The sequence below is a fragment of the Cariama cristata genome, unplaced genomic scaffold, assembly GCF_000690535.1.
Source record: "Cariama cristata isolate BGI_N322 unplaced genomic scaffold, ASM69053v1 scaffold18063, whole genome shotgun sequence".
NCBI lineage: Eukaryota > Metazoa > Chordata > Aves > Cariamiformes > Cariamidae > Cariama > Cariama cristata.
Window position 1 is genome coordinate 1 of NW_009609118.1, and position 25457 is coordinate 25457.

Sequence of the window (25457 nt, forward strand, 5' to 3'; positions counted from 1 at the left end):
CCATCATCCTTCCCCTTCATGGCTTTGGGAATGGGGGTGGGTCCCCCCCCGTTATCTGTGGCATCCCTTCCCTCGGAGTCCTGAAGGAGAAGGCTTAGGGTGCCTTCGCTCTTTGGGATTATTTTTCCTCACTCAAAATCCCGGAGAATAGTGAGGTGACACCCTCCAAGCTCCCCACAAGCTCTTTGGTGTCTTTCGTCTTAATAGGTCTGGGAAGGAGATTGTGGGAGGCCCCCTCCATTCCCTGTGGAGTTTCTTCTCCCCTCACATGCCAAGAAAGGAGGATGTTGGGGTGGCCATCGTTATCTGGGAAATCCTTTTTCCCCTCCCAGGCCTGGAGAAGGGGGGTTGTAGGGCTCTCCCTTCGCTGTGGGGTCACTTTCCCTTTGCGGTGTCTCGGTAGGTGGTTGCAAGAGCACCCAGTTACCGGAGTAAGGGCTGGATGGGCTGATGCTGGAGGTCTCCCTAAACCTGTGCATCTTGCCACAGATTGGAGAGAGCAGGTTCCCTCTCTGTTGGGGTGCTGGTTTTGGGGATACGCCTGCTACATGAAACCTCACCTCTTGAAGTCTGGGGGCGTCAGTGCGGTTCCTGTCCTGGTAAGAAGGGGAGTTTAGGGGACCCCCCTGTCGCCAACAGCTCTGGTTGCCTCGGGGGTCTGCTCTTCCTCCCATTACTCATTTTGGCAAGGGTTTCTTGTTGAGTCAGCTGCTGCAAAGGGAAACTGGAGCTGCTGCCCTGTTCTGGCACAGAGCAGCTGGCAGCCCTCTGTAAGTGAAGCAGCGGCCTGATCCAGCCCATGGCCCAGCACCCTTAGCTGCCTCTCCAGACTTGTTTTGGAGCTGGGAGCCCTGTAATGGCAGACCTCCGCGGTTGTCCTGCCCTTGGTCTGTAGGTGCACCTGGGCTCTGCTCATCTCACCTCTCCCTCTCTGTGTCCTGCTGTTCCCAGTCCCTCTGTAACCTTGGCAGTGCCTCCATCAGCCCATCCTGCACTTTCTGCTTTTCCTTTTTTGTTTCAACAACAGCTTGCTTGGGACGTATCTGCTTCAGAACTATTTGGGAAATGGGCAGAGTCGGGGAGGAGTGGTTGTGCGGAGGCTGCGAATGTGCTCTCTGGGGGTTTGTGAAGGATTACAGCGGTAGCTAAAGTTGCTGAGGCTGCTGCAGTCTGTCATTCCTCCCCTCCTCCCCTCCCGGTGTTCACCAAAATCAATGTGGATTTGTTCTTTCACGGCTAGATCATTGATGTTTTGGAATTGATTGTAATCTGATGTTCACAATCCTGTCGCGCTCAGTATGGAAGAGAAAATAACTTTGCTTGGCTTATAGCTGTAATTCTTTCCTCTCCTTTTCTAGGTGTGCCCTCTTTCTCCCTGACCTTGCAGGTATGCCTTTTTTCTCTTCACCTAAGCTGTTTGTTTTCAACTATTTTGCTTTTTCTTGTGAAGGTGACTTTTTTCCTGTCTTTCCCTGCTGCCGATATCCTGTGTCCTTAATTATCTCTTCATTAGCAATCAGCGGCATTGTTGCTTGGAGTGAAGAATCCCGCTTTCGGGTGATCAAGGTTGGCAGTCGTTGTTTCCCTGGCTAAAGGTTAGTGTGGAGCTTTGTATTAAAGCAAAGGAAGTGTTCGAGGCCAGGTTGGATGGGGCTTTGAGCAACTTGGTCTAGTGGAAAGTGTCCCTGCCCATGGCAAGGGGTTTTAGAACTGGATGATCTTTAAGGTCCCTTCTAACCCGAATTCTATGATGAAGGTGCTCCTTCTCCTCACTGTGTGTCCTACTGCTTTGAGCCACCGTCTCTGCTGCTCGTGGGTTGGGGGAGAGCCAGTTTAGGGAGTTAAACCAGCAGAAGACCCAATACTACACAAATGTTAATATTTTCTTTTGCTTTAGCTGCTTGTATTGACTCGGTGCCAGTGTTGAGGAGGGGGTGGATTTGCTCCCTTCAGCTGCAAGAGGCCATCAGACCCTCTGGTGTGAAACCAGTCTCAGTTCTTTTAACTCTTGAATCACCAAAAATAAAAACCAGGAAGCAGGGCAGGGTTGATGCCTTTCCCTTGCTGTAGAACAGGTAGGTATGAGGCAGCTGTGTCTAACCGGTGCCTAAATTTCTAGCTGAAATGGTGCTCGCTTTTGTGCAGGACTGCAGTAGTAGCAGTTTTGGGAAGAGGAGAAGCATTTCACTAGGAAGGCGTGGGTAGTGCAGATGTCTTGAGTGTGGCGTAGCCCAGGTGCTGGTCCGAGGCTGTACAAAGGAAGAGACTGGTCCCTGTGAACCTTCTTGCTCCTCTCTCTGCTCTGCCTCTGACATCAAATGGGGCCTTTCTGGATTTTCTGGCCTTTATTTTTTCTGGCTGCGGCTGGGATGAGCGTTCAGGAGCTTCTGATGGGGAGGGTGGTGTGACATGCGATAGGAGAAGAGCACTAAATATATAACCATGTTGGCCTGGTCAAAATCAGCTGTGCCAGGACATGTAAGCAAATACACAGATGGAGGATTGGGATAGAATCTCCTGTAGTGAGAACCTGTCAGTGCTGGGCTGGGGGAAGAGCAACCCGTGTTGGCTTGATTGCTGCTTGGACCTGCAGAAATCGGGATTTTCCTGCTTAGCCTTTGGGGCTGCATCCGTGGGGTGCTCTTGGGGTCGAACCACAGCGAACTGCCCTGTGTCACCATCATCCGGAGTACCCCAGTGCCACCTGATGCCCATTTTTGATGTCTTTTCTGAAGAAGGGAATTAAACTGTCTGTAGTCTTGCCTTCTTCATTATGGCTTGCGGAAAGCGGCTGTCACATCCCTCCAGAAATCAGTGGCGAATGAGATTTGCTCCTCTTACTCATCTAAAGATACTTTTTTCAAGGCTATTGGAAATATTTTAAACTGCATCAAACTTGAATTATTTCTGGAAGAGCTGCTTTCGAATCATGGTGCTGCCTGACTTGCTGTGCCTTGTTGGGAGCCGACAAGTCAGCCTGGCACGCAGCTGAGATTAAAATTGCAGTTCCGTTCCAGTGCAAGAAATTGTGCAGGGCCTGATGGAATTTAGGTCTCCGGGAGGCTGTGACAAATGTATTTATAACCTGACTCCCCCCGAAAACCCGCGTTTATTTTCTAGGTCTCTCAATTCAGGAGAAATGTAACTTTCTCATGGACAGAAGAGTGGCTTTCATTAAACCAATAAAAGGAGTTGACTTAACTTTCTTTTTTTGACTACAGCCTTAGGGTAATGTATTGTACACTTTTGTTTTACTGACTTGTTAAAAAGTAGCTAGACTTAGGGGGATAAGGCAGCCAAGTAGCTGAAGTCCAAAGCTTATGTTGGATTAACAGAACAACAATAGAGACCTTTTCATTGCCTATTTTTAATTTTATGCATTTCCCTGCAGCGCTGGAAGTACAGCCCAGATTTTTTCTGGCTTGAAATACCCAGGATGTGAGGACAAGACAACAGCAAGCCCAAAGCTCTGAAGCAGTAGCCATAATTAAAAATTCTTTCTTGTTTTTGTAAGCTCTCTTTAGCAGTCCATGGGAGGCCTAAACATTGACTTGTGATTTTTTTTGTTACTTGGGAGTATTTGATTATTTGACATCGGTAAAGATTAATAATAGCATTTGCCTTTCCAGTGGCTTCATGCTTTGTAAAACAGTCGATAAATTGTCTGCGCTGTGACTGGAAAAGCAAAATTGTCCTGGGAACACTGGAGTGGGGCATGCAGTAAGAGCCCTTACATTTTTTTCTACTCAACTCACAGATTTATGTTTCTTAAACACTTTTTATAAAGTTTGCTGCCTCTGTCTCAAAGTGTTAAATTTCTTCGTGCTAAAAAAAAATACTAGTTAAATGAAAAACTGCTTTACTTCTGAAAATGTTACTAGGCAGCGGACGAATGGGGTCTCAGGAGGGGTTTGAGGGACAGACCCGAGCTTAACTGTTCATGTCACCTGACTTCACTTTAAATGTAGATTGATGCATCTCTAACTCAGATCTAGTTTCTGTGCTCTGATTTTTGCCAGTGGAAAGTGTTCATAAAACTGTAACGTGTTCTTTTAATTGTTTTAACCTTCCTGTTTGAGGAGGTGAAGTGGGCGGTTGAGAATACCAGGCGGAAAGCGATGAAACAACTGCTCAGGCTGTGGTTTGGGGCGGTGGTAAATCTTCGCTGCCTCAGACCAGACTGCGAGCAGCGTGACATATGGTGCAGGCTCTTAAGAGGTCCCAAGTCAGTTTAAATTTCTTCCAGAACCTCTGAAGAGGTGAATTTGTCCCTCCAGACTTTGTCAGATGAGGTATACTCCCTTCACTCATCGTACTGTGATTTAGCAGGCTTGGCTCAAGTAGGAGTGTGAGCTTGTGTCTTGTCTGGAGTAAATTTGTTTGCTGGGAGAACTGGTAGTGCTCTGGTCTGGTTTTTATAGTCTGCAGCTCATAATCACTCATCAGGCTGCACCAGCTGAGGTGATGGTTTGTGTAATTAAAATCATTATAAATACGTTTTCCCAGGTTCCGTTGGGAAAACTTGGGAACACAGGGTAGAAATGACTTTTTTTAAATTTTTTTTTTTTCGTGTTGGTAAACTTTACTTCATTGAAAATCTGGTCTTTATCGTAACTACACCTAAGTTTTGGCCCCTCATGGAAACAAATAGGTACTGCAAGTATCTTGGACTTGTTTTTGGAAAATGGCGTTGCTACTTATTGTGGTAAATTGCCTTTACGAAGATTTTTGCCTGGTAATAATCTTTGTTAAAGCAACACTTGAATTCCTGTGAGCCAGATTTGGTGGGGAACATTTGTGGTCACTTTGGCTTGGGGGTTTGTGTTACTTCCTTGCAGAAATCCCCTTTTTTATGTGTAATGTTGAATTAGTGACCTGAGAAGCTGTGTCTCTTCAGGCTTTATGGGTGTAGCCTAGTGTCAGTCTTAAATTCTACTGCGAGCTTTCACATGTTGCATTGATGCTTCTCCTGAAAAATTAGTAGGCCGAGTATTGGTGCTAGTGTTTTATTTCTGCCTCCTTCACAGAATGTTGTACAGATTGCTAACTTCTGGTAGAAATAACTACAATCATGTGAATTCATTATTTGATGTTATAATTGTTGTATTTTCAGTGTTCTTGAAAGAATTTGCTATTGGTGTTTAGTTACCTGAAACTGGGTAAATCTTAGCTTGACTTTTGCGCCAGCAGTATTGGTATGGCAGGTTGGGAGTCCCTCTGGCTGATTCCCGGTCATGATGGGTAGATCCTTTTGGAGATGTATATTTTTATTGCTTGTTCTTTAAAATTGAAAGTAACTGAGTGTCTGTGGTGTTGGTTCGTGAAGATAATGCAGTTCTGGAGAGTAAATCAGCTGCAAGTTTAAATGTATTACGTATGGGGGAAGTTAACTATATGATAATACATTTGGCTTTTGTCATTCTGTGTCCTTGCTGACTAGCTGCTGCATCCCTAGAATTTGAAACTTTCTCTAACTTTATCTTTTTTCTTAATGCTGTCATAGGAGCTAAAAAAGTAAGTACTCTCTAGTTGTTGTGTGGTTTTTGCACTTTCTGGAAAATCAAGTGACTACAGGCACTGATCTGATACTTCTTACTAGACAGATTATTGCACAGTTTTCTGATTTCCACTGGAAATAAGTGTACCTTTAGAGGTTTATTGATTAAAATCAGCCGTGTCTCACTTAGATTCAAGATGGTTCTTTGATTTGAGAGAACATGCTGATAATTGAAGCCCTCAGTGCTGCCCCTCATCTCCGAGATGAGCAATATGGGGGGCTGTAACTCCAGTGCTTCAAGCTGTTTGCTTAAGGGACTTGAGCAAAATCACCTATAATTAAAAAAAAAATCTAAACCCCAAATTTTAATTTTGTTTTTGTCAAATGGTCATGCTCTTTCTATGTGAAATGTTAATAGCTGTAATGCAAATTAAATATTTAAAGGTGTGACAGTTGGAGCTGTATTGAGTCATGTCTGGGTTTCTTGTTACACCCACTAGAGACGAGATTCTTCCTGAGATAGTTTAGGTTGTAACCTCTGAGTATAACACCACCTGCATTGGGTTAATGAAGTGTTCTTGATAAAGGATCTCCTTGCGGGCTATAGACTATGATTTTTTTTTTTCCCCCTTGGGATAACCCAAAATAACTTGTGCAGTCTCTTTAGTGGCATGTCTTCTGTCTGCACGATGTACGTGATGTCATTTTTCACTGCATGATGATAACGCTGTGGGACCTGTAGTAGCAGAGCTTATCCTGATGAGCAAACCTGAGTTACTGCTTGCTCATAGCATTGCTCCTACCTTACAATGCCTGTGCTAGATTAATGTTTATTGAAAGCACTGGTGTGTTTCTAGTTGTCTGTAGTAAGAAGTGTTTTATTGCTCCGTAACTGCTGTAAAATGCAAGAGAAGAGTGTAAAGTAAAAGAGAGACTTCAAATATATAGTTTCAATTTAAATGTTTTTAAATGGTTTTAGCTGTATCGCAGTGTTTTCAGCAGCTGGAGGAGGAGCAGTTTCACAACTCCAGTAAGAAAAAGAAAGATCTACTTTTGCTTTTCCTAGTAATTTTTACAATTGAAATACAGTATTCCATTGCTTTAACATTTTAAACTATAGAAATTGAAAGTTTTAAAAGGCAAAAGTGTTTACTTGTAATAATAGTTTATTGTTTTTACTGGTCTGTCAAGCCCCAGACTTGAAGGCTTGTAAAACCTTCCAGGAAGGGTTGGAACCACGAGCTGTCGGCTGAAGTCTGGAGGATATTTCAGCTGTATGTGAATTTTATTTGACAACCTGTCACAGATAAATTTGTAGCTCTAAAACTTGCAGCTGTCGGTAGCTAAAGAGAGAGCTGGCTTACAGGTGCTTCGTGTCAGACTTTTTTTTTTTTAACTCTAGGGATCTGACTGTGTAGTGTTTGGCAGAGAGGTAGTTACCTACTCATTAGATACTCGAGTAGTACAGTAAATTCTGTACTCGGAAAGGTATTTCCTATACCACTTCCAATAATCTACACGTACTAGGAGCTGCTTGATTATTTTTTTCATGTAGTAAAGTATGACTAGGGCAGGAAAACACAAAGTAGATGCAATGTTTTTCATTTCGGTAGAAGGTCTCTTAGGTAAGCTGAACTAATGATGAGATCTCCAGTTCTTGGTTGATCTTAGTTTGTCGGTAACTGGGGTTTTACACCCAAATTGAGTCATAGTTTTTCAGTCAGCTCCCTCTGCTGGCTTTTGAGTAGCGAGACACAAATAGATGTACGCAACGACCTCTAAAGATACTCAAGAACTGGGGCGTCTTTCTTTAGCCTGTCTTCCCAAAACAGTGCCTAGTTGAGAATACCTAACGAGTAATTAAGGACTAATCTACTAACTTGGAAGAATATCTTATACATTACCAGGGGTTTGAACAAGACCTCGTCCTTTTTCTTCATGCCAGTTGTCTTCAAAAGTGAAATTTGAAGTGCTTTCAGCCATTGTCTTTATTTTTTAAATAGTAATGTGCAGAATACTTGTCAGAAAAGCAAAAGTATTTTAGGAGGAAAGTTATTTTGACTTCAGAAATCACACTTGTTCAGGCAGTTTAATTTCTTTGCATTAAAATTTTTAACAAAGGAAAAATTGAACTAAACGATTAGGCTCTTTACCATGAATAATAATGGCATAATGGCTTTTGATGCTCTTGTATGGCTTAAGAAATTACTAAAGTCTGATGCATGCCCTTTATTTAGTTTTGCTGCAACTACATTTGTGCTTATCTTTTAATGCTGCCCCTTTTTGGAAGATGAGGACAAGGAAGCCTCCCTGCCCAGTAGAAAAAGTGTGGGTAGACAAGCACAAATACGATGAAGCAGAGAGACTGCATTACGAAAGAGAAGCGATGCTAGCTGCTGCGGCCCCGGAGGAGTGCCCGGAGGTAGAGGCTGTCAACGGAGTCTGCAATGACGACTCTGTTGAAAGTGAATTCAAGGGAGACCTGAAGAGAGCAAGGAATGGAAAGAAACAAAGGAAACGGAAGCGTTCTCCAAAACCCAAAAATGTGACCGCAAAGCTGGACGCTGTTCTGACTGGTTTGTTAGCTGACCACGTGTGGTTTGACAAGCCTCTCTATGATCACGCTGAGAACCTGTACAGGAAAAAATTAGTGGATTGTCAGAACCAGGAAGCACCGGAGACTGAACTAACTGCTGAGCAGTCCCCTTTAATGGCCAGATCAAAAGCTGTCCGAGATGTTCCTAAGCCGAGGAAGCTTTCAGCAACCCTGCCTTGCTCCCATGGTAGTCTCTCTGCCTGTCACCATGTTGTTCAGGGTGTCTGGGTCAACAAGTTTGACTTTGATAAGGCTGAGGAGATGTTTATTGAAAAATCTCAGTTCTTTGTTCCTCCAAATGTCCTCACCATCCCGTCCGAGTGGTCAAATGCTGCCAACGTTGGGCTGAGAACGCCGGATGAGGGCTATGTTACAGCCCTGCCTACTCCTGCTACGCCAAGCTTGGCTCCAGACGTCGTTGCTGATTCTGCTGCTTCCTTCGTTACCGGTTTGCCTGGCTCTGTACACCAGACGGTAAATGGCAAGCCACAGATTTCAAGCTTGCAGGCTCTCATGTCAGAGGTGTGGTTAGAGAAACCTCTCTATGATGATGCCGAGAAGAGCTTCTACGAGAACATGTTTGACGGTCATCCATCGGGCAAAGTCAGGCAGCAGCAACGCGAGCGCCCCGAAGCATTGAAGAACCACCGCGAGGACAGGAAGACCAACCACAGCCTTGGAAAGCAAACGGACATCAAACACGTGGAGATCGCCACCAACTCTCTGCTTCCCAGTCACGCTGAGCAACCTCCGCCTACCTGCTTTTTTCTGCACAAGGACAGCGAAACTGTGTGGCTTAATAAGCCGACATATGACAGCGCAGAGTCACGATACTATGCAGCCAAGGCTCTCAAAATCTCAAGAACAGGAGAGAGTACGGAGATGCAGGAATCCGCAGTAGTAAAACCTTCCCAACCAGCTGCTTATGCTTCAAGCGTACCTGCGCCAGAAACGAAGTAGGAGAAATTTATTCTGGGGTAACACTCACACATGCAAAACCGCCGGGTCAGGATTGAGCTGAAAGAATTTGCATGTGTAAGAAGACGGGTGTCCTTTCTGTCTGCAGGACCAAGCGTGCGTGCTGCTCCTGAGCCAGGGAGCCTGTTTGCGGGTGGGATAACTGGGGGAAACTCCTTCAAGGAGCTCCCTTCTGATGAGTCCTGGTGGCTAAAGGTAGTATTTGTGTGGTGTCAGAGGTTAAGCATTTAAAGTCAGGGCTGGTGAGCTAAGGTTTGACCCCCTTTTTACATGGGGAGAACCTAGGCCCATGCCCCTTTCTGTATTCCTATTACATACAAAAAGTTACAAAAGTGAGAAGTTGGAGGGGAGTAATCACGTGGTTTAAAAATGCAGAAGATGCAATGTTTTGTCTTTGAATCTGAGAGGTTAAAATGGTGGCTGTTTGCTGTGTATTTCTGTTAAAAATGCCACAAGGTCCTTCAGAGAAGCGGTTATCCCCAATTCTGCTGAGCCCATGGCCTAGTCGTTGAGTTACGTGTGAGAGGTGACTACGTTTGAGCATCACTACCAGTATCCAGCTTGAAGAAGGCTTGGGGATGACAGTAAAATACAATCTAGGGCATCAGTCCGGTGAGAACGTGTGCTGTAGTTTTTTTGAGGGAGAAGGTGGTTAGACTGTTCAGTCTGGAAGCTGCTGTTAATTTTGGGAGAGGGCTAGCAGGACTGCGGCTCGCTTGATGTGCCTGGATGTAACTGGGCAGGAAGAGCTCATTCTCAAATTGTAGATGACCTTCATAATTGTAACTTGCAGTTATAAATCAGTTTACAGACAGAAACATTTAAAGACTTCCTTTTAAAGTCCCGAATGAGGCACAGTACGATACCATGCTTTCTGTGTTAAATATGTGCTTTTACCTTGTGACTGGGTGAACCCTGAAGTTGGCTGCACGGAGGGCTGTGGTGCCCCGGGAGCCTGTCCGAAAGCCACTGCTTAGATGTTATTTTGCACTGCTAAGGTAGAGACTGATGTTCTTGGAAAAAAGGCTCTTGGAGCATCATTCCTTATTTCTGACATTTCTGATCCTTGAGTTTGTTAGGATTTGTTGTAAAGGTTTTCAGATCTTTACATCAAGTGATGTAGAGGGTTACAGACAAGCTTTAGAGCACACACACTTTTCACCCTGTCCTATTTGGGATAATTTTCTCTTTAGTTGGACAGAACTAGATATTTGGTTGTGCCTTTCAGCCTTTCCCAGGAAAATCCAGGTGTCATTGTGAAATAGATGGTGTAAGTTTGTCTGTAACTGGGATTCTCTATGAATAATACTGGTTGGCAGCTCAAGCAGGGTCTTGGAAGTTTGAGTGCTGAGAATGTAGAGGACCTGTATGGTATGGTGGCCTCTGGACTGGTCTGAACAGGTAGGCGAGAAAGGTGCTTGTTTTACAGAAGACTCATCTGTTGGCTTCCGTGGAGCTGTTTTACTGGAGAGCTGTGGGGTTTTGAGCTGAAATGGAAAGGGTCTGTGGGTTGCTATTAGCTGCTCTCTCTGCGTTGTGTAGTGGAACCTGGTAACGGTGCGGTTTTGTTGTGATGCTCTATCCCCGCTCTTGCCACCTCCCCAAACTGACAGCTGTCCCCTGGCATGAAATAAAGGCACATCCTCTTCTCTTACTGTTGCAAGGGCTCCATCATTTGCCTTCGAGTTAAGAAATGAAACAACCTTTGGAAGCTGCTGCACTGAAGAAAAATAACAGCATTTCACAGCAGTGTTCGGGTGTTTTATGCTGTTCCTCCGCGTAGCGACAGATGTCTGTCCCTTGCAAGTGTTGCATTGCTGATGATTTCAATTTTTAAACAGTTGCAGCAGCTTCCAAAAGGACATGTGTGCAGTTACCTGTGGTGCCGTTGTAAATTGTGTGGGTATCTGGATTCCTGGAGGCTGATTGCTGTTAGTGTCAGGCGGTACGCTGTGCAGGCTGTTCCTTACAGGAAGATTCAATGGTGCACCTCGTGAAGCATGGCATGACCAGGTAGAGACATGTACTAGCCTAAGACAACCAACAGTTGCTGTCAACACAGTTGAGTTGTGTTCAAGGAAGACTGAAATGCATATAAATTTGTGAGCCGTAGTGTTGGGAGTTGCCTGTCGCATACAGAGCGCTCCCTCGTTGGCACGCTGTAGCGTGGCACGTGCTGCTTGGAGCTGCGTATTCTCCAGTCTTTGGTTTCACTGTGGCCAGGCATTATTCCCTTTTAATTCTCGTACACAAGATTCTTTCTTAGCAGCAGATTCCCATGCGTCTAGCATGATCTAGAAAATCCTGCTCTGAAAGGTTTTTTTTTTTGTGGAAGAAGGTACAGATGAGCTGATTTATTCTGTCCCCACTTGGTGGTGTGTCACTAAATGCAGGTCAGGCCAGACAGACGGGCGGGTGATTAGACTGCCCTGCTTTCTTAATAGGATCCTGTTTACTTAAAGCTTTCCACTGGAGGGGAAACAACCAAGCAGAGAGCAGCAGGCACAGCTCTATGGGGGAAGAAAAAGCACTTCTGACAAGCTCATTGTAAGTTGCTAACCTTAAGTACGTCCAGAAACTCACTTTGGTTGTGTGGCGTTTTTTTTTCCTTTCTGCAGAAAAATGGCAGTCGACTACTTTATGCATGAGAAGATCTGGTTTGAGAAATACAAGTATGATGATGCTGAGAGAAGATACTACGAGCAGATGAACGGGCCAGTTAGCAGCTCTTCGCACCAGCAGGTAATGCTCATTCTCAGATGGGGTTTAGCGGAGTGCTGGAGCTTTAAGAGCTAGCGCAGAACAGGCAAAAGGACATGATCCACCAGGATGTGCACTTTTGTATTATTTCCGCTCTTGGTACTGCTTTTTCCAAGTGTGCGAGTATTCTCTGGAGCTCTCTAAGCCTACCCCCAGTTATGACCCCTTTTGCCTTTTGAAAGACCATCTTCTGTGGACTGTGAAGAATTTCTCCCGTACAACCAGCGTACTGGGAGATCAGATGCCCTTGTAACAACAGGTGAACCGATTACAGGTTGCAGCAGTTACTCTTAATTTTTTCAGGCAGCTGTAGCAGGGCGCAAAAGCTATCTGTGATCTAACGGGGGCACAGTTTGAGCTGTAAGCCCCGAGGGCTATGGTTCTGTTGACTGGACCGGGTGATACGCTGTGCCAAGAATTGACCTGTCCCCATTCAACCAGGGAAGATGCTGCTTAGCTGCCATTTTGAAGCAACTAAGCTTTCCTTGGCAAGGGGTATATACTAGGTATACAAGATATTCTTGATGTTTGAAGAGAGGCACCATGGCTCCAAAGAGACCAGGAATTATGTTCCTCTCTTTATACCCCTTGAAATATTCGGTGTGCTTCTGCAGGAGATGGCATCACAGTACTGGTGAGCTGGGGGAAGCATGGTGCTGCTGCTGCAGCACACCTAAGCTGAAGTAGTTCAAGCTTAAATATTAGGCTGAAATTATTACTATTTAAAGGTACAGAGCTATTGTAGCCTCTTCCTGCCACGTAAAGAGCTGTTAACTGCTTCTGCATTTGGTTGGTTATGTAGAAAGCTGCTCAGAGTTTTAAATGAGTGTCTTGCGAGTGTATAAGGGGAAGCTTTTTGCTTCAGTAATAGCTTCTAGGCACACTCTGTCTGTTCCTCCTGCCCGTGCTAGCATAGCGGTGTGCACAGCACCAAGGACATGTGCATAAAAATTAGAAGCTGTAGATAAGTGCTTGAAGCAGATGTTAAAGTGCAAACCTCTGCAGTGCTCTTAGAGCAGTTAGACTGTTTCATGCCACGTGAAGAGCTTCCAGTGAAGATCTGCCTTTTGAGAGGTGGTGTGAAGGCTCTGGGGGAGATTCTGCAGCGGTTTATTGGCCACTTCTCTGCTAAGGAAAAAGATCCACGCTCCTTAAAACCTTCCTGCAACCTGGAAGTGGTATCCACGTGAACGTGTCCAGGCTGCTGCCCTTCTGGGGTCTATTTGACGTGGGGTTTTGGGCTTGTGGGCAGTTTCATGTCTCAGATCTTGCGTGTGGGGGTGGCAGTCTGGGAGAGACAAGGAGTGAATGGATCACGGAAACTGAATTTGGGCACTAGGAAGGGAATCTTCAAATCCAGGCTAAAGCGTGGCAGCAGCAACATGGAGGGGGTGGGGGAATCCTGTTCTGCCGTACTCTGGGTCATACCTCTCTGAATAGAGGACTTCAGTGAGGGCTGTCGCTTGCCTGAATACAGTGACAGGTGACAGTAGGAAAAAGGGCTGCCTAAGGATAGATCTCGGACTACTGAAGTGACTCCAACCCTCTGCCTGGCTGGCAGCTATCCAGACCGCTCAGGGTCATAATAAAGGATTTAAAAGCTTTTGACTGGATGATCTTCTGGACACGTGGCCTGATGTGACCAGGATTTGCAGTCGGTGCTGCTTGATTTAGAACCAATCCTTCTTGCAGCTAATTTTGCAATACTTGCTGAATCATTGGAAGGAACCCTCCCCGACTCTAACCCCCCCCGACTCTAACCCCCCCCCCTTTTTTTTTTTTTAAACTTCCCTGACCAGTTTCCGATGTTTCATATAGTTTTTAAAAAAAATCTTGGTTCTTTCTGCACTGTTTGCAGGAGAACGGAGCCAGCACGATCCTACGCGACATTGCCAGAGCCAGGGAGAATATCCAGAAATCGCTGGCCGGAGTGAGTACCCAAGCTCTCTCACCAGCTGGCTACCTGCAACCATTTTTAGCTGTGGTGCATCTCACAGAACTCCGCTGTGACCACTTCATAGATTGTGTGGCTTCTTATTTTTAAGTTAGAGGAGAAGACTAAGGTGTGCAGCGCTGTGTACCACCAGCGTAGCTCCATCTGATCAAGAGCACCGTTGCTACTAGAGTGCATGCTGCTTACCCGCTTGCTAGCTTGCAGTGCTTTTTAAAACTAACTGAATTCGGGTTAAAATTCTTCAACTGTGCATTTCTTTTCTTTCTCCTGGTGGAATGTTCCCACAAGTCTTATCTAACAGGTTCCGAGTCACTGTGAAAATAACCTGGCTGGGTAGCAAAGCACTGAGCTGCCAGGGGGAGTCTGTATGTCTCTCTTGGGGTACACTGAGCTGCCACCTTCTCTTTCCTGTTTTGCTTTCGGTTAGGGTATGTGCAAAAAAATGCTCTCTTCCATCTGCTGCATCTAGGGAATTCAGCTTGGCTGCTAGCTCTAAGGCTGGACCATCCTGTAGAAGTTCAGTAACCTCCTTTCTGGAGGTGTTTTTTTGCTGACATGTACAGCCAGCACCGTTAAAAACTCTTTAATTTTTCGAGAGGAAGCTGAGATCTTAATAAGTGGGCTGGTTTCATGGGTGAAGAAAATTCACAGAATACAGCCCATGTGTCTTGATTTCTTACCTCTGCAGTGGGACTACTACATACTTGCACACATCTTCCATCTGAGGGTATCCATCCTTTAGACTGATTTGGCCTCATAACTCCCTCTTTGGGGTATGTAACACCCTCAGTTTCTATCTAGATCAGTACAATAACAGGGAATCGAGCCTTTCACAAGGGGAATATTTCATATTCCTCCTCAACACAAGCAGAAAGGAGCCATACATTTAGGGTGAATGCGAAGGAATTAGGCTAATTGCTTTCCCCATGGTGGTCTCGCTCTGCCTGTTGAACTCCACACCACAAAAGCAACTTCTGCAGCCGCTCATGTGAGCCATCCAAGATACTCAGTACCGCACTGGAAACTTGGAAGTAGATGCAGGAAGAGCAGGGCAAATTTGATGAAAGGATTAAATTTGTGTTGGTTAGATTCAGCGACCCTGAATACAGCTTGAATACAGCATGGAAAGTTGGGATGTCTGAGTAGTATTAAAAATAAACCAAAACTTGTTGAGGAGGAAAATACTTGGATGTTTTCTAATGCTAGTTTCTTATTTCAGCATCAGTATGTCAGCCGACAGCTTAGAGACGATTTTCCTGAACTGGCTCATTTAAGTTGAGATCTGAAGTAACACGTTTGGGCTTTGAGTGGAGACTATCACCCCCTGCTGAAGACTTTTAGTTTGGACTTTAGTAAGGCAAATACGTGGGGAAATGAGTCCCCATCCCAGACAGGGTTGGAGAACTTTTTGCATGGTGTTAAATGACTTTGGAAAGACTTTTTCCAACTGGGCAAGGTCTAGCATCAGCTGCTTTCTCCAAGACCTGCTTACTTCCAGGAGCAGAGGCTGGATGTGGTGAGTAGGGACAGGAAACCTAAATACAAATCACCTGGCAGTGCTGCTGGTCTGCCCTGAAGGCATCTTCTCATTTTGCAGAATGGTCTGTGGTTTGCCAAAGATGAGGAATTTCTTGCCCTGACCTGTGACTCCTGTCAGAGAGCTGCTTTATGTGAGTTTGGATTGTCCACGTCCTGTCATAGGGAAGACTGGGAGAACTGGCAAAGCACCAGACCAAAGCCAGAACAGAAATTTGAGAATATAAAGTCCTTTTCACCCCTGTGGCACTTGTTGGAGTTAGTGCTGAATATAAAAACATTCATCTGCTGGATTTTCTTTGTTCCTGTGAAGAAAGGTTGGTGGGCTTGAAGATTTAAGGTCAGGACTGAGCCATAGGGCCTTAAAACTGGCATCTGGGGCGTCGCAAAAAGTGGATTGGGACTCTCCGTTGAAGGCTTGTAGATAAAAGCGTTGTGTTACTGCATTAGGGGAAGCATTGTGCACCCTAATCTGCATTGCTGTCAGGGGCACTCTGTAATTTATCTAATTTCTAGCTGCCATTCTGCTTCCAAAATACACAGTTGCTTGGACAAGCAGAGCACATGGCAAGAGTGACCTCCTCCTTTCTGTTTTGTAATAACTGGTGGTGCGTTTCCTCAGCTTATACGATACCCTGGAGAGCTCACCTTTCCAGTTTTTCCGCACATTGCCACATCTCTGCCCTGGAACCTGAAGCCGTAAACCATGGTCAAGTCTTCTGTGTTAATGTGTGACTTGGAAAGACTGAGCTGTTGAGAAACGAGTCTGAAACATCAGCTTTTGTAGCTTGCATTTCTGAAGGATCACCTTTAATTTTGGACAGCCGTGGTATAAAGCAGGCTTGACTTTAGATCATGCTTAAACTTTTTTTTTATGTTTCAGAAAGCCAAATTTATGCTGTGTGATGGACAGAACAATAGTGAAGCATGTTTTTATAGTCAGGATTTAAGTCTTTCCTTCCACCTGAACATGCAGAGTTATTAGCAGTCTAAAGATGTAGCAAATGACGAGCTGGCTCTTAAAAGATGGGAAGATGGAAGATTAGTGCCTTCCTTTTGCTGTGAAATTCAGCTGAGGCTGGTTTCAGATCTGCTTCAGCTGGATAGCGTTGTTCTGAAATGTGTGAATGAGTGTTAGCAAGGATTGAGGCAGTGGTTTGTACCCTCAATGTACCCTGAAGGAGGGTACAAAGCTCTGATGCTGGAAACATTTGTTTGCACATACCTTTCATCCCGCTTTGCATGGTCATCTCTGCTTTAAACAGTCTCTCCAGTTGACATCTGCTCGATCGCTAATGCTTTCCTAGGCATAAAGTTGTTCACATGTGCGGTACTGCGGCTGGTGGCATTGAGACCGCAGGTGGTGAGAAATCTTACAGCTGGGGACCTGAGGCACGGAAAGGATCAGCTTGCCTGAGATCATAAGCAAGTCCAACAGAGCTGGTGACTGAACTCTCGCTTCTTATACCCTCCCTGGGGGCTGTAACGAAAGGGGTCTCGCTGGGTAGGCGGCTGGTGTGGGAGTCTGAAGCTCTGTTATTCCCCTCTCTGCCCGAGCTCCCTCTTACAAAGCCTCTGTGTTTGTGCGTTCCTGCCTGTGGGTTTCAAACAAGAAAAGTTCCCAGAAAACCTCTGATCTTGCTCAAGTGTTTGGAGACCGCATTCGGAAACACATCTGTGCGCGGGGAACGGTCGCACCTTCTGTAGGAAACCAGCGGAATCCATCCTGCTGGCCTTAGCTGGGGGAAAGCCTCTTCTAGTTCTTCAAGATCATTTCCCCACAGGTCAGTTTTGTCTATCTGACCATAGCTAAACTTTCTGTATTTCCAGAGCTCAGGTAGACCCACCTGAGGGGAAGGGTGTTGTATCTCTGCATGTGTGACACAAGTTTATTTTTTTTGGATGAAGCTCTGAGTGCTCTGGGAGCTCTAGACTGGAAAAAACCTATGTATCATGTCTGTCACACAGCTTGTGAGATCTGCGTGCTGTTCTTTGTAACTGGTTAACTCAAATTAAGGGAAAAGGGTTGGTAACTCCAGATACTTGAGGGAAGTGCCAGCTTTCCAGCCGTGTCCATTAGTTAGGCCTGACTTACCAAGGGAAGAGCTCTTAGCTGTCATTGTCCAGACAGCTTGCTTTCAGCCAGTATGTAGAAATGTAACCGTTGCCAACTTTTTCTTCATTAGTGTTCTTGTCTCTTGGTATTTACAGTATGTTTTAAACTCTAGAGAGGGCCAGATGTTGAAAGCTCTTTGAAGCTGAGGCTAGATTCTGTTTTCTACGCTTCATAAGCAAGAAGTCCTAAGGTTTTAATTTGCTTGGATGATTAAATTTATATGCAATCCTTGTGTGGTTCCGGGCTTGCTGAGTGCTTCTGCCCTGCAAAATATTTTTGAGTCGGTTGCAGCACCGGTCAGTGTATCACTAATGTGGGTTCAGCACAAAAACTATGGCTTAAGCTTAGAAAAAAGAAAAGTTTTAAGAGCTCCATCCACGAGACAGTGCTCAGGAAGTGGCTGAAGTGATGATCTGGAACTCCCCACCTTTGGGATTTTGAATTCCTGCCCTTGATAAAATTCACAAACACTTGTGTCGAGCTTCCTCTTGGCACAGCTGAGTCAGAAGAGGAAATAGTGCTTGGCTGTGCAGAGACAAAAACACCCTGGAAGCAGGGTGTAGCTTAGGTTGGTGACCACATCTCTAAAAGCTTGAAACATCCTCACCTCAGGGGAGAGCCCACAGTCTCATAAAGGCAACTTTTCCACAATTTCTGAACGTGTGGCTTGACCACCTCCCAGAATTGGGCGCTTGCTTCGACGTTGTGCCTTTTGCACTGTGCTTTATGAAGGTTATAGGTTCCCAAAGAATGACCGGCCCAGTTTGTGAAGACCTTTTAATCCCTTGTTTGCTTGAGCTTGGGGCAGGCAACCCTCTTTTCTTGCCAGCAACAGATGGCTGTGCTCAGGCTCACCCTGCCCTGGGATTGCCCAGGACTAACAAATAATGTCTGAATTCCTCAGGTGTTGACTTGAAATGCTTTCCTGTGCCGTGTCTGGGAGCGCTGTGAGCCCCCTTCGTGTTGTAAACCTCCCTTTTAAACAGGGGTGAAAAATACAGCATGGAGGAGCAAGTGAATCCTGGTTAGGATTAGCTTAGTGTATGTAATATGCTGAATCCGTTCATCCAGGTGCACAACACTGAACTATTTGCATTAATTTGGTGGATGTTTAACCTGTAAGTGCATCCAGGTTGTTAATTAATCTTGCCATTTCTGCAGAGACCTCATTAGCAACTGGCAGCTGCGAAAATCCCAGAGGTGAGAACTCCCCACCATGCTACCCAGATATCTGTGCTGCAGCTCCTCGAGTGCCTGTGCCAGCTGTGTGACTCCATACTGATGGGCAGGCGCGTACTTAAAAGCCCCACTGAGAATGCTGCCTCTCCTCTGGGCTTCGTTATCTGTATTTGCAACCTTAATGTCGTTTCACCTGCAGGCTCAATGTAAGCTGGCGAAGGAAGGGTGAAAAGGGAAGGAATTTGTGTGTTGTAGAGCTGTGCTTTAGGCTCTGTGCCATTCCCCGGGTGCTACGCACACCTTGACAAACAGCACCTGACAACACTATACAGCTAGGTTTGTATCCTAATGTTTTGTACTACTTAAAAGGTCTGCTGAAATAACAAAATGTCACTTTTTCCATGCTCTTCCTTGTTGAGAAATCTTCATGCAGAGCAGAGTGTTTCAAAGTCCTCTCACCTTGCTCTTGCAAGCCATAACTACACCCTTTTTGGGGAAAATGGCCATGATTTTCTCAAACTCTTCCTGTAAATGACGCAACCACAGAAGGCTGGCAGGTTTATCTTGAGCTGGAGGCCTCCTGCCAAGCTGTAGATGTTTTTCCTGCGGGACTACAGGGAGGAGCAGCGCTGACCACATTCTGTGTGAGACTCCAGGATGGCAGCTGACAAGTGTAAAGGTAGATGGCACTGCCTCAATTTAGATTTCTCATTTTTGAGGGGTTATTACTAGCAGGGAAGAGAAATGTGAAGGCATAGCTGGCTTCTGTGGCAAACGCTTCTGCTAAAGCTGAAAGCCAGGGTTTAAAAGGGGATTTTTCTGCAGCATCGAATAGGCGTAGCCATCTTGCAGCGTCTTGAACATCCAGTGTCGTGTGCAGGATAGCCAGTCGCCAGGGCAAGCGCAGAGCCTGCTGAAATGTTTCAGTATTTGGCTTGAAAATGTGACCGAGGCTTCAAGCTGCCGAATATCTGTGGTGCTTGCAGCTTAGCTGAATCAGCAGGCTGCTTTTGGGAAAAAAAAAAAAACACCCAGCTGCGTTATCTCTTTGCAGGTGACACAGCTCCTCTGTTTGATCATGAGTCTAAACAAGAAGTGCTTTTTCAAGGGGTGAGGATCGATGTGGCTATTGCCAGAATTCACTTTTCACTGAATTAACTTAGACCTTGGCCCTGATGGTGTAACTAGAACAGGGAGAGGTCAGGCAATGAGTTCACCTGAGCTTTAATTTTTGCCCTGGGTGCATAAGGCTAAGGACTAGCCTGGTGTGATGAGCCCACTGTGGCTAGCGGCCTCTGTTCTCAGTGGTGCGTGTGAGGATGGAAGCCCATGCAGGGGTCTCCCCAAGTTGGTTTGTTGTTCTACTCCTCTCCAGGAGACATGCGTTAGTGGTTATTGGGGATTTATTAAGAGTTTTGGTAACTTTGCGTGTGTTTCTGCATCTGTCAGGCATTAGGTTTTTATCTAATGACAGGAGAGCTAGCGGAGACCGTGGTGCGTGCGGCAGTAACGCGTGCCCCTGCTTCACCTCTGATTTTACAGATGGGGAGATGACTGAGACCACGCTCTAGACGTCTCAGTCTAGTTCTGCCACCCAGCTGCGTGACCTTGCTGCAGGCACCGAGATGTTTAACAAGAAGATGGCAGAGTTCATGGATCAATGTTTCTGTGCAGGCTTTGTTTGGTGTGTCGTTGGTGTGAGGCTGTATCTTGTCACTTAACGATTTGTCCTGCATGTGGATCTGCTTCCTGCGCCTCAACTGCCTCTTCCAGCATGAGTGAAATCCTTTTCTATCTTCCGTGTTGAACCAAACATCCCCCAAACCTTTTGCCCTTTGCAGCAGAAGACAGCTCCCCGTAGCAAAGAAGCTCCTTCTGCCCGTCACAAGAGGCAATCGGGCCGCTCAACTGTAAGTCACCTGCGCATGGATGGAGCTGGTGGTGTGATTTGAGAGGACCTTGTAGGGCAAGGACAGCCCTGTCTGGGAGAGATGGACCAAGCTCTCCTTCCTTACGATGAGAAACGTTTGTCCTTTGGCGCGTGGCCGTAGCTCACCCTATGTGATAGGACCTTCTAGCAGGGCGTTTAGGTCTCCCAGCTTGATTTCCAGGGACTTGCAGATCTGCGCTCGCGTTCCTGAGCCTGCATCTACTGCAAAGGCTGCGTCGGAGATTGATTTTTGTGGTGCTTTTGACCTCTGGCCCCTGCCTCTTTTTGGGTGGGTGGAGAAGGGTTTCTTTGACCTTCCTGCTAGGAGCAGCTTGTGCTGCTCCGTGTGTTTCCCAGGGCCAGGAATCTCCTGGACCTGCTTTTCATGTGCCACATATTCTTCATCTTAACCCCTGTATTACCCTCTCTCCATCTTAAGTGACTGCTGAGATCTCAGCAGCGTGTCAACTGCAACTGAGAAGCACATAATTATATGCGAGGTGCACTTCAAGGGTGTAAATTACTTCTGTTGTTACAAATGACAATTAAAGCAAAGTGTGAAGGCCTGTTACTTTCCCTTTGCCGATTTGAATTTATAGATAAGGGCCTCCTTAAAAACCATGGAAGCTCTTTTTTTGCTGTTAAAACAAATACTTTTGAAGCCAGATTGGTATAATTGCTCCCTCAGGATGTGTTAAAGTAAGTTTACGTTGTTCTGAGAGGAATTAAAGGCTGGACCGGGGAAGGTGGGAGTACAGAAATGCCGGGATCTCTTTCCAGCTTTGACAGTGACTCGCTGTGTGACGTTAGGCAGGTCACTTCTGTGCTCCGTGCCTCAGTTTGTCTGTAAGAGGAGACCAGCTGCCCCGCTTAAGGGGTTTAGCGTAAAACTTTCAAAACTTTTTGTGTGTTCAGTGGTAGTCTGTGATCTGAGACTGCAAAGAATGACTTTATCCTTTGCTCATCAGTGCCAGCTGAAATTTCCCGAGGTAACGTTCCATGCTTCATCCTATAGAGCTAGTATATTCTTTTTATAAAGCCTTTAGAGAAAATGTCCTTGTTCTTAGATTAGCTCTCAAATTTTCTTCTTCCTTGAAGGCATGACTCTGCTTTGCTTCACTGAACCACTGAACCTGGGAGTAGGGGAACAGATTTGTTTCATCTCGGTTTTCCTTGTTGCAGAGTGCAAGCACAACCTCTTCTGGGCCTGGCGGTGACCAAAATGAACTCCTTTCCAGAATTTCTCACCTGGAGGTAGAAAATCAAAACCTTCGCAGTGGTAAGTAGGAGAATCTTCTGGCAAGAAAGCAAAAGTGGATGGGGTCCTGCTTCAGCGGGGTGTAGCCCTTACTGACTTTGTCTGTTGCCAGGTGAGCATGTGCCAGTGTCTCGATCAGAGCTTTGCAGGCTTCCCTCTGGCTGGGTCAACTGGTGTTTTTAAAGCTCGCTTTGAGCAGAAGCAAATTTGTCCTGACTTGAGAGCTGATGCAGAGCCTACAAGATAAGATTTGGTTGGTTTTTTTTTCCCCTTCCCCTCTTCTTGCAGTTGTTGCAGACCTTCAGATGGCCATCTTCAAGTTGGAAAGCCGCCTGAATGCTCTGGAGAAGTCATCTACCTCCCACCAGCCCTCACCGGTTCCTCCAACCCAGGTGAGCCTTGGCAAAGTGCTGTTCTCGAATGCTTCACAGTCACAAAGTGCCACGTTATTTCCGTGATCTCCTGGCTGTCTACTGAGGATGGAGAAATGCTCGTGGTTAGGATGAGTTTGCAGCCTTTCCAGCAGTTTTGGCAGCTGCCTCATCATCTTTCCCGAATAGTACACGTAGAGAGGAATGTTCTGCCCTAAGGCCAGCAAAGAAGCTACGTTAGAGACTTCAGCTAGGGAGAGCTGGTGCCGATATCTGGAAGTTTGGAGTTAATATGTACTTGATTAGGATTTAGCCCATGGTGCTGTGAGTTCCTTGGCACGCACCAGGCAGAATGCCACTTTGTTACAATAAATAAGCAGAATTGGTGATGCTTTTTTTAAACAAATATCCCCTATAAGAATGTATTTAAGAGAAAGCTCTATGGCTGAATGCGTGGCACCAATTCGATCGATTCTTGGTGCAGGTTGGAAGATGCGCTACCAGCGGTGCTGGTGGTGGGCTCTGCGGTAAGCCTACAGAATGCGTAGGCCCCCCCTCATGCGAAGGGAAGACGCTTGGTTGCGTTCCCAGCTGCTATCCCACTCGGACTTTTACGGCCTGGGTATCCTGAGGCCGTAGGAGAAGGATCAGCTCTTGGCTACGTTGTGGTTTTCACTCTAGGAATATAAGTACGGCCGTGCTGGACCAGTTCAAAGGTCCGTCTGGTCAAACATCCTATTTTGATGGCCGATAGCTGATTCTTCATACGAATGACATGGTGCAGGCCGTGTTCACTGCCGTGAGCAATGTAGACTTCTGTTCCTGAGCTTCTCTTGCGTGCTGCTGTCATTCACCTTCAGGTTAATCTTCTCCCCTTTTTCCTTAACGCAAACTTGAACGCACGTCACCCCAATGAAGAAAGTGGAACCGTTCAGCGTTCCCTCCAAGAAGGTGGAGCTCCCATCTGCTTCACCGGCAAAGAAAGCTGAGCCAGCTGCTGCAGAGGAAGATGACGATGATGACATCGACCTTTTTGGTAGTGACGATGAAGAAGAAGACCAAGAAGCTGCCAAAGTCCGGGAGGAGAGACTGCGACAGTACGCGGAGAAGAAGGCCAAGAAACCGGGTCTTATTGCCAAGTCTTCTATCCTCCTGGACGTGAAGCCAGTGAGTAACTGAAGTGGGGGGAGATCCCTCGGCGAGGTTGTGCGTCTTGTGCTGCAGGAGGCTGTAAATCATCCTGCTTCCGCATCCGAGTGGACCGGTGAAGATAGAACCTGCAGATTTCCAAACAAGGGGTCAGAGCGAGGTGGGATATCGCAGCTGGGAACTGCAGCCTTTGCGCTGCTGCCCTGCTCCTTGCGCCGAGGCAAGCGCGGGCTGTTATCGGAGGTTCCCCTGACCAGGACTAGCCCTTTTCTTTGAAGAAAAGGTAGATAATAAATGCCTTAAAGATGGGAATAAACCCGGCTTTGTCAAGTTGTCGTGGTAGAACAAAAGCTCTGGGCTGGCTAGCGCTCTGAGAGATGCCCTTTGGTAAAAGTCACTTTAAAGCGAGCCCTCCAAAGCGGTTGCGTCGCTGCGGGAAGAATCCCCCTTGCATCTGCAGCGCCTGTAGGTAGGAATCGAAACAACACCACGGTGCAGCATTGCTGCAAAGTCAGACGTAGCTTGGCTAATTCTGTGGAAAATATTAGCCAAGAAAAGGGCAGCTGGGATCAGCCGAAACGTACTGAGAGGCGTAGCGTTGAGTTTGAAGTCACTGGATACCTCTTGGGGCGAGGGGTGATCTCCGGGTGAACACTAAAAAGTTCACACTTCACGCTTTTGCAGTGGGACGATGAGACCGACATGGCGAAGATGGAGGAGTGCGTCCGGTCCATCCACATGGACGGGTTGGTGTGGGGAGCCTCCAAACTGGTCCCAGTAGGCTACGGCATTAAGAAACTCCAAATCCAGTGCGTCGTGGAGGATGACAAAGTTGGGACAGACATCCTGGAGGAGGAGATCACCAAGTTTGAAGACTACGTAAGTCTTTCAGCCAGCTGGGGGGTGCCTGACCTTGTGGGGTCACTTTTAACTACGGTTCATTTGCGGATTTTGGCAAACTTGGGTTTTTTAAAGAAAACCACATGGAATTGATGGTGTCTGCTGAGACACTTGCATAGTATATTGCAATATATATATTTTTTTAAGGCTGGCTGATGCAGATATCTTGCAGATATTTTGGGGAGGCGTTTTTGCAGGCTTTTGCTGCTCACCCAGCCCCCACCGACTGTTACTTTGGGCAACCCCTGCTTTTTACACTTAACCTGGGCAGCACCAGGGTGGGCACACAAATGTTTAACCGTGGTGGCCGGGGCTGGACGAGATATCTCCGTCCCCATCCTGCCTCCTTCCATGGAAATGACGGCAGGAGCTCCGGCCCCCGCTGCCAGTGATACGCAGGCTCAGTAACGCTCCCAGTCTTGTCGCTGGGAGAGCAGCAGGCCAGATACCGGGTTTTATTGATCTTCTTTGCCTACTCTTCTGTTTATATTTAATCAGGAACTCTAAGATTAGCGTTGCTAGAAACTCTTAATACAATGTTCTTCGTAGGCCGGACTGTCTAAAGATTTGTGCAGTAACTAGCACAGTGCGGTGTCCTGTTGTGACTGATTTTGCAAGCAACGTTAAATACCATTCCTTAAAGGTCCTCTTTAGGCCAGGGAGCTGGCCTAAGAGACCTGGGCCGTGCTTAATCTCTTTGAGCATCGCTAGGGCATGCTGTTGAAGAAATCCCTGCTTTTAAGTGTTTGAAAACACCTTGGTGACCCAGCTTGCTGCTTTTGTTCTCTTTCAGGTGCAGAGCGTTGACATTGCTGCTTTCAACAAGATCTAGAACCTAAAACTGTATCCGCTCTGAAACTGTAACGAATAAAGATCAAGATTGGGAGCGCGTGGTGTTTTTCTCTGCCGAGTGTCACTTCTCCAGAGCGATGCGTTGTCAGACTTGGGGATATTTCCCTTCGTAAAAGGAAAGGCCTCGAGACAGGAGTGACCTGCGTTTCTGGGTGGGAATTGAAGGTCTGAGCGGCATCCTGTCCGAGTGGGCTGTGCTAAGGGTGTCTGCAATCACCTTTCCCAAGGTAGAGATCCCAGTCAGGCTCTGCAAAAAAAAAAATAAATCAGGAAGCATCCAGGAATTACTGGTTTGGGGCTGAATTTCCTCCCTCTTTCCCCCTTGCTGCTCTTGATACCCTGCACAGGTCACTTCAGCCGATTGCTTGGTTCGTTAGGAGC

General features: G+C 46.3%; 1 protein-coding gene across 3 annotated transcripts; it reads left to right on the plus strand.

The window, feature by feature from the left end:
* The first annotated feature begins 1358 nt into the window (after positions 1-1358).
* EEF1D (eukaryotic translation elongation factor 1 delta (guanine nucleotide exchange protein)) lies at positions 1359-25114 on the plus strand. 3 transcript variants are annotated; one of them, XM_009697425.1, is made up of 8 exons: positions 1359-1387; positions 11690-11813; positions 13690-13761; positions 21729-21825; positions 22093-22196; positions 23094-23342; positions 24009-24203; positions 25018-25114. In XM_009697425.1, exons 2-8 carry the CDS (start codon positions 11694-11696, stop codon positions 25054-25056), a joined length of 876 nt encoding a protein of 291 aa, XP_009695727.1. In that variant the 5' UTR covers positions 1359-1387; positions 11690-11693; the 3' UTR covers positions 25057-25114. The 3 variants fall into 3 exon arrangements, with proteins under 3 accessions (XP_009695727.1, XP_009695728.1, XP_009695729.1); XM_009697426.1 differs by lacking the exon at positions 13690-13761 and having other exon boundaries at positions 25018-25104; XM_009697427.1 differs by lacking the exons at positions 1359-1387; positions 13690-13761 and having other exon boundaries at positions 11694-11813; positions 22093-22195; positions 23075-23126; positions 23166-23342; positions 25018-25103.
* Positions 25115-25457: the final 343 nt, after the last annotated feature.

Excerpts from the sequence above, each read along its gene's own strand:
- EEF1D (XM_009697425.1), top strand. The coding sequence starts at position 11,694 with ATGGCAGTCGACTACTTTATGCATGAGAAGATCTGGTTTGAGAAATAC. Across the intron at positions 22,197-23,093 it reads CACCGGTTCCTCCAACCCAG|AAAGTGGAACCGTTCAGCGT; the intron begins GTGAGCCTTGGC and ends ACCCCAATGAAG. Across the intron at positions 24,204-25,017 it reads TCACCAAGTTTGAAGACTAC|GTGCAGAGCGTTGACATTGC; the intron begins GTAAGTCTTTCA and ends GTTCTCTTTCAG.